General features: G+C 38.9%; 1 protein-coding gene across 1 annotated transcript; it reads left to right on the forward strand.

Annotated features, from left to right (window-relative positions):
• The first annotated feature begins 135 nt into the window (after window positions 1-135).
• On the forward strand, window positions 136-7,754 carry LOC117288484 (motor neuron and pancreas homeobox protein 1-like). Its single transcript, XM_033769362.1, has 3 exons — window positions 136-193; window positions 5,745-5,905; window positions 7,006-7,754. Exons 1-3 carry the CDS (start codon window positions 136-138, stop codon window positions 7,405-7,407), a joined length of 621 nt encoding a protein of 206 aa, XP_033625253.1. The 3' UTR covers window positions 7,408-7,754.
• Window positions 7,755-8,632: the final 878 nt, after the last annotated feature.

Here is an 8,632-nt window from a genome sequence, read left to right on the forward strand (position 1 = left end):
CATTGATGAGGTTGTCAGGAGGGAGACGAGGTTGAACTAAAGTGACTTAAAAAGGGGCAAGAGAAAAATAACAGTGGGGTTTTAGATATATAAATACCTAACAGATTTAAGTAATGGATGATATACAGTTCTGAGATGGCGATATTTAAGATTGAAAATAGGAAAGCTACTCCTCGACTCATCCGTAACTCGAGTAAGTGATTTTTTTTTATGAAACAGATAATACGATGGTGTGTACCTCACGAGTAAATACCGTCTCGAGCTTCGAGCTAGCATGCCCTACGAAGTCAATGGACACTTATAACGTGTTGAACCAATTTATTATAGGCATTGGACGCTTGACAGCCTATCATTTCGTTAGATTAAAACCTCTAAAATTCGCTGCGATTTCCTCCCTCGGTGCAAGCCGAAACGCGGCCCCGGTATCAAATGACATTAGGTAGTGTACTTATTAGATTCGGTGCTGTTGGTTTTAGGTGACCCGCTGTGGAGAGCGTCTTCTTATTCGCCGGCAGTATAATTATTGGCGATAGAAAGAAGAAGACGAAGAAGAAGGAAAAAAATCTGGACTATATGATCGCGTTTTTTTTTTTTTCGTCCGCTGTTTCTTGGTGACCGGGTTTGCTTGCTTGCTTGTTGTTCATGGTTTTTATGGATGATTATTATTCAGTCGACGAGACGGCTCAAGTGGTTTAGATTGTTTGTATCATTTCCAATAATAATTACAGGCTGGCTTGTCAGTGTCCATTTCTAAGCACGAGTCATTAGTCAGCGCGTAATCGATGGGGTAGGGTTTGTAAGCGGGACTGATTAAGATCAGACTGAATCACAGTTAAATCAGTCGTGCAATTGCAATCGTGCTGATCATATTACCTCACGCTAACATGTGTCGTCTGATTCCATTTAAGTGAAACACAGATATTCTTACTTCAACTCATCGGGAAAATATGATGTTTCAGTTTCACAAATGTTGTTGTTAATTAGAGAAACAATTAAACAAACATAATCAATAGGTATTTAATTTTGGTTTTACCTAACACCGATGTGTGTTTACTGTTCTTTCCCGAGTTCTGTGGAAAAACAAAATCACAGGCATATTACTCGGGCGGGATTCAAAACGGAATGAATATTTTTTATCCCCTATGCAAATTTAACATCTATTAAATAATTAGGTTATTAAAAAATATGACTATCGTGACCCAATTTCACAGAGCTGCTTATAAGCAGAAACGATTGCTTGTAACAACTTTCTCCTTAGCTAGATTGAGCAGGATACCAGTCACATGGCTATGACATTGTATTTTGGCTTGTGAGCTCATCTGGTAAGCATAATTTGATTGTGCTTAGCAACCTTTGTGTTTAAGCAGCTCTATACAAATAAGCGATGTTTCTATTTATTAAAGTGAAAGTGAAATACAAGCTTCTTGATACGTCTTCTAACAATGGCGAAGTGATATCAAGTAGTAAAATGGAAGATGTGAAGAGAGTGTACAATCTAAGACGTAAAAAGTACATTGAACACTTCAGGTTCGAAGTCTCGTCTTACAGACATCAACAAGCAAGTTTAACTCGTCGAAATGTTATTCAGAACACACAGTACACTTGTTGTTCAAGACAAACAGTGTATTTTTGTTGTTCCATTTTTTCTCTTTTGTTCAATTCAAAACATCTCAATCAGCACCCCATCTGAGGTCTGAATAACTCCTATTTGAACTGAAAGCTCCTGTCGGGGAAACTTTCTTGTTAAAAAAGAAGAAAAGTGGTAATTTAAAAAAAGGACTTGGACAATTTCATTAAAAAGCTTTTCGGAAGATCTAAATCATTGAGTGTGGGCCCGCCCTGGGGTCACCGTTTCATTACAGACATGAGAACGTGCCCCGCTGTTCACGGCGCGTCACGAACTCTCTAGTGCCCGTCCATTCGACTAATGCCAGAATTACAAACTGAAAAATCTATTAAACGGCGACAGTAATACCCAGGTTTTCTTACCCTCTCCAGAAGAAAAAAAAAGACATCTATTTTGGTAACCGAAGAACTGAAGCCCGGGGGAACCCAATACACAAATTTAATATCTCCTGGCCGCGAGGGGGCAGAAACTTCACTACAGATAGCGCTTAATGTACTTTATTGCAAACTTGATTCAAACAAATTGGGCGTGATGGCTTGGCCGCCGTGTTTTGTTTGTCTTGAAAGTTAAACGGGGTGTCACCATGCGCATTCTCTCTGCTGATCAGTGGGAGTCGAGACGCTGCAGGCCCCCGCTAGCATCCCGGACTCGGCCACCACAAAATGTCAGGTTTCATACACAAGGAAATGGAAACGACAAACAACACTACTAGAGCTTTCGGGTGTCTACGTGATTTTAATCAATACAAAATTGAAAACAATTTTTCATTTAGAGGAACGGAAACATGTCAACTGCTAAATCCCGTAAGTTGTCATTGTAATAAATTGATAGGCCTCAGCGATTGGATATAATAGGGGTTATCCAGTTTAGTTCGCGTGCTCAATTTCTCTGTTTTGATTATCTTTAAGACTATACTTGGCCCACACAAAATGTTGAGTGATGAGTCGACTGCAATTAATTTACAAAAGTGTTTTTCAAGACCTAGACTAATTCTTGAAACAAACAAATCATTTATGTTATCACTATTTGCTGGAATACAAAGTGAAAACAAAGCTACTGACGCCATACACAATACTTGACAAACAAAGTGTAAAATGTTCTAGATAGGCAGATTATCAATTCAATTTTTTTACCACGCAGCTTTGAAGTGTTTTTTGTTTTGCGTCAGCCATTTTTGTTTTGCGTCAGCCATTATTGTCGTGTTCCCTGTATCTACCTGTGTCAAAATAGCCAGTATTGTCGTGTTCCCTGTATCTACCTGTGTCAAAACGACACCTGCCTCTTAATTTATCGCAAGAAACCAGACTGTTCCATTATTTTCTATTCCAATATCGCTATGGAAACTTAATTTTTGGTTGCTAGAAATTATCTTCGCATGGTATGATTAAAGGTTGTGTAACCTAACCGCATACCATGTATCAATTTACACTTAACATCATAATGCAATTTAATTGATAAATAATTATGTTGGAAGTCTACCCCAGACACGGGTTGTGATGAAATAATTAGATGAGTTCCCACCGGGCCAGCCTGTGAAATATATAAAAAAAAAATTCCTTTTATGCTATACATATTTTGTTATTGATAAAACTCATGCACTTATATTGCCATAGCTGCACTTCAGGGAATGAGTCCATGCAATAAAAGTTACCTCGTCGTTTTTGAATGCAAAACACACACGGATCCTAAACTGTCTCTAATTTAATCCGTTTGCATTCAAACCGATGGGATTCTTTATCAGAGCAGAGGAAAAGCAAAGGTAGTTTCACTTGGGTGTTTCTATAGAAGCAATCTAACGGATGTTTTAATAAGGTTCGGCCATTATCAAGCCTTTTCAAATCCTGACTGTATCCAAGAGTCTTGCGTTACGTCGAGTGAGAGGACACCCCACAAAGACTTGCTCTGAAAGGAGACTCAGTCAACAAAAGGTATATGGGTTGGAGAATGACGTAGCCGGGGTTTAGTGTTAATAGTCGTGGGTGGGAGAAAGGATTCCTGCAAACTGCAGTTCACTCCTTGTTGTTCCATGATTTCTTTTCGAGGGAAAAAAATTATCACAATTATTCCCCAGGTATGATGAGCGATTTGCTGGTGCCGATAGCCGTTTAGCACGCGCTACCCTCGATGTCTATACCCCATTCAACCAACCCACCCACACCTCTTCTACGCATGTCGAGCCCATTCAGATGTCCTTATGAAATGTACACACACAGAAATCCACCATTGTGCCAATTCTTGGCAAGATTTTCAAATTAGCGATGAGTCACCATAATATTATCTAATCATACAAAAATCTTGTCCCCCTCTTATTTGTTGCATTTTTAAAGGGTTCGGGTACTTTTTATACGACAAATTAATGTCCACAGATTTACATTTAACGTTAATACACAGTTGATAATGATGGTAAACAAGCTTCCCTTAAAAATATTCGTTTTGAGGTGCTGTAGTTTTTGAGAAATGAGTAAAACAATGTCACGAAAATAATTTTTGTTTCATTGAGACGAAAATATTATGCGATTCTCCTGAAAACATTGCTCTGTGATGTTTCCTTTTTTTCTCAAGACGACAACTTTTACATACATATTCATTCACAGTGAGTAGGGATTCATACATGGCCAAAAACTTGAACTACAAAAGGTATCACAACCTGTTAAGAGAGCATATATGGTGCAGTACGACTGGTTTTAAATATGTTAATATTACCAAGAGTTAGGGTTTGCTTACTGTCAACCCTTTCGTAAAAACAAAGAGAGAAAGGTATTTGAAATTATGAAAACAAAACAATTATCACTATGCGTCCACTTTAAGCAAGCAGAAATTATACATAACACATTAACAGTAATCATAAATCAGACGAGATTTCAACCCGCACATCTCCTCACAATACCCCCGTCTGTCTGTCCAGGTAGTGAGAGATAAAACAGTGGTCCCATAAAACCATATTTCATCACCCGACCCATCGCATTCAGACGGGGCAATTTTCTTAATGAATGCCCGTCATCGTTTGTGTTTACGGGCGCTTACAATGCACCCCATCCCAAAGTGATGATGCAGAGCCAAGGAAGATAAACCAAGAGAAGACAAGAGATGACCAGTTATGTTATCATTGGCTTCAAGTTAACAACAAGTACTTTAATTTAATCAGAGTAATTGAGTGTTGTATGTCGCTGTGATAACATGACCCTTATGAGTATATGACAACAATCGACCTTGCCAGCAGTGAAAGCTAACGGGTGACTGAGGAGGTGCTAACCCGCTGAAACCACCGCTCTGCATGCCAGCTCGGTCGATAATTTTTTCTCTTTTTTTCCCCTTTTTGCGAAACAAAACTGTAGTTGAGGTGGTGGGAATATTTGAAGATGGGGATGGAAACATGTCAGGCAATGGCTGAAACCTGTTAAAAAATAAAATAGGATTAAAACTATTAGGTAATCGATATTAATTGAAATAATAACATAAGCAAATTAGTATGAAAATGTACTCTGAATAATACAAAATTGACAACTAAGTAAGTTAATAACTATACAAATGTATTTTATAATATAAAATATGAATTTCAATCAATCAATCCAAATCTAATTAGTCAATAAATCAACCACAAAAAAATCCCCCATTCAACCAATATTGTTTAACAATCAACACACAAAATATGTACAGCGTATCAACCCCTGAAAGGGTTCATCCATTTTTGCATACGTGTACTTTTTACATCTTAATGCATGGGTCGAGTTAACGTTAATGGACTCTTTGTGCTCTTTTCTCTTTTACCTTTGTGTGGGTCGAGATGACCCGATATGGCCTCTTTTTTTTGGTCTTTGCCCTTTCTACATCTACATGCATTCATGGGTCGAGTTGACTCAATTGCGTATTGTTCGTTTTTGCTCTTTGCTTCTCATACGTCAACAAGTCTTTAAAGGCAATTCTCAAATTAAGTCTCAAGTCTTCCAGACAGGTCACTGGACAGCCGACCGGTTTGCCAACAAGTGACCCCTCTCACCAACACGTGACTGTCACGTGATGACAAGCTTGCTCCAAAAATGTTGTTTATCCACATTACCTTTTATATGAAACTTTATTCTCAATTTCTTGGTATTTTCACTTCCTCGTGTTCTCCCAGGTCACCAACATCCTACCATCCTCGGCAAGACCAGGCGACCAAGGACCGCCTTCACCAGTCAGCAACTCTTAGAATTAGAGTTACAGTTCAAGAAGAATAAGTACCTGTCACGACCGAAGCGCTTTGAAGTTGCCACGTCCCTCATGCTGACTGAGACACAGGTAAAAATGGAGTAACATGAACCATTCACTGACGTGTAAGAGACGTCATTACATTGTACTAGCCGGCTCTTTCTGATGAAGAGCGGCTTATGTGCAACACGACACCCGTTGTATTTCTCATTGTATGCCTTGGTCATTTATGACATACCTTTGGGAATATATAGTGAATAGGATTGACGTGCTTAAGTACAGGTAATTATCATCCGAAACCCTACAGGGGTATACGCTCCGATCTTCACTCTCAAAGTAACAATTCTTTTGAATCGATTATCCGCGGAATCATATTCTGTTTTTGTGGACTTTTGTGAACTCACGGCCAGTTCCTGCCAATTGAAATGAAATGACATTTTCTAAGGATGGTTTCTTTCACAAGTATCTTGTTCGAGACTGTGTACGTCTCCGATAAGATAATGGCCACACAACGCTTCCCGTGTGATTTAATAGTAATTGAAACTTGGGTACCTCAGGATTCAATCTTTGAATGGTGTTTCCAGACTCAAGACATATTCATTTACTTCACATTCCTTTTACTCCGAAGCCGTTTCTTAAAGTTCATTCGGTCACGAGCTTGTTTTGATTTTTGTCCACGTGTTTACAGAAAAAGCGGCCCTCTAGTGGTGGGCTCAAGATAGTTTTGTTGTGTCATACTTCTATTGGCGTGTTTTGTGGGGCACTTTCATTAGCCTTGTTTTCAGGTATGGGAGACTCTATAGTATTGCACTGTTTGGTTTGAGTGTCTATCGACACATTAACCCAAACATAATACATGTAGTGCCATAATGTGGTCCAGCACACCTCACAATGGGAGACTTTTGGGACGCTTGGTGGCAGCAGACTTTCCAGGTAAAATCCATTGTTCTCGGTCATGTGCGCACGCTCAGAACTACGTAAACAATGGAAATTTACCTGGTAAGTCTGCTGCCGCCTAGCGTCCCAAAGTCTCCCATCGCTTACGTAGTCCACTTCGCTATACGTCGTATCAAAGTTGCATGAAATTACAAAAATATATACAGCATTGACAAATATTCTAAAAATCTAAGATAGCTCCATCTTTTGCAGAGGATGATTAGAGAACTCAACTTCATATCCTTATTTTACAGGTGAAAATCTGGTTCCAGAACCGACGAATGAAATGGAAGAGAGGAAAGAAAGTAAAGGAACCCCAGAGCAACGATGGAGAAAAAGAAGTATCGACTGGTCCCGATGACGTCAGACCTGACGGTCCAACGCCACTGGAACCCGTGGTAGACACCGAGGCGCGCATCACAGTTGGACTACAAGGGGACGAGTGCAGTGAAGTCGGGGTACACGACGACGATGATGACGACATAGATGACGACATGGATGAGGACATGTTGGCGGAGGGATACATGAACGACAGCTCGTCCGACGAACGAGTGAACAACCCATCGGACGATAATGAGAGCTATGGTAGAAACCAGTACCCATCCGCCAATGAGCGTGGGGGTCTCGACTGTCATCCAGTGGAACCAGTACATTAACCGTCACATCATAATGAACTCAGATAAAACTCAGACCAAATAATAACGACCAAACCTACCCAGGGTCTGACCTCTATATCAACCGCCATGTGATTGGCCGAAAGAGAACGCCCTTCTGTTAAACTTGTCGTCCATGAAGACTTCTTGTTGTAAATACTTGATATTCAAAGTGTCCACAATTTGTCCACAATTTGTTGTTAAAGTCCATTTTATTGTTTGAAATACTTGTATAGTCTGTTTGGTGTACATTCTAATGAAACATAAAAATAGTGCATAAAGTGAAGCTATTATGTCATGGTTTTGAATCGTTTTTTTTTTTAACTAATTTTAATATTCACAATACAACAGAAGAACAGTTTTTACAAAGTGGACCAAAATAACTACTACAATCATTGACTTTGGGAAACCTTTACGTTGTGAAGCCATCTTTACTTTTATTTCATCCTCCAAACCGAGGCTGGGATGCAAACAAGTATGGCACCCTGTTTATCAAACGAGTATGTCAAGAATGTTAAATGTGCACGGCATGAGCATGTTCAAACATGGAGTCATGATGACAAACACTAGATGATGTTTCTCAAAAGTTATCAAAATTGGGTCAATTTTTATTTTATTTTATTTTCTGGTAAAAAATGTCAGGACCAAAACGTTGTGCTTGTGATTCTGCAATTGAGTAAGGATTATATTTAACTTATTTATGTTTATAATAATTTTTTGTATTTCTATTATTAACATGGCCCATGCATTTTGTTGTTGTCATGGTAAGTTTCACACACCGGAAATGCAAAAAGATAATGAATATTGTTGTCCATATTGTACTAATTAATGTTAACCGAAACATTGCTAAAAGCAAAATTACGGTGGCGGGTAAAGAGACCAAAATAGTTTAAATCTCTGTTTAACTTACATGTATAACCAATGGACCAAAATCATTACAGTGTTTACGGGATGTAAAATCAATGCAAGACAAACAATACCGGTGTTTTCATTATTAGCATCTAATCCATATTCATCACCGGTTTATAAATATTCATCAATGGCGTATGGGGTATGCGTTACCTTGTTATGAATATTGACCGTATTAGACTATAACGTTCGTCATTAACACATACTATGGGCATTCGTCACCCGTTTATAATTATTCATCGTGACGTTAGGTATGCGTCACGAATATTGAGCCAATAGACTGAATGCTCACCAGGGGCGTATCATGAATATTCATCAT

The sequence above is a fragment of the Asterias rubens genome, chromosome 3 (assembly GCF_902459465.1).
Source record: "Asterias rubens chromosome 3, eAstRub1.3, whole genome shotgun sequence".
Classification (NCBI taxonomy): Eukaryota; Metazoa; Echinodermata; class Asteroidea; order Forcipulatida; family Asteriidae; genus Asterias; species Asterias rubens.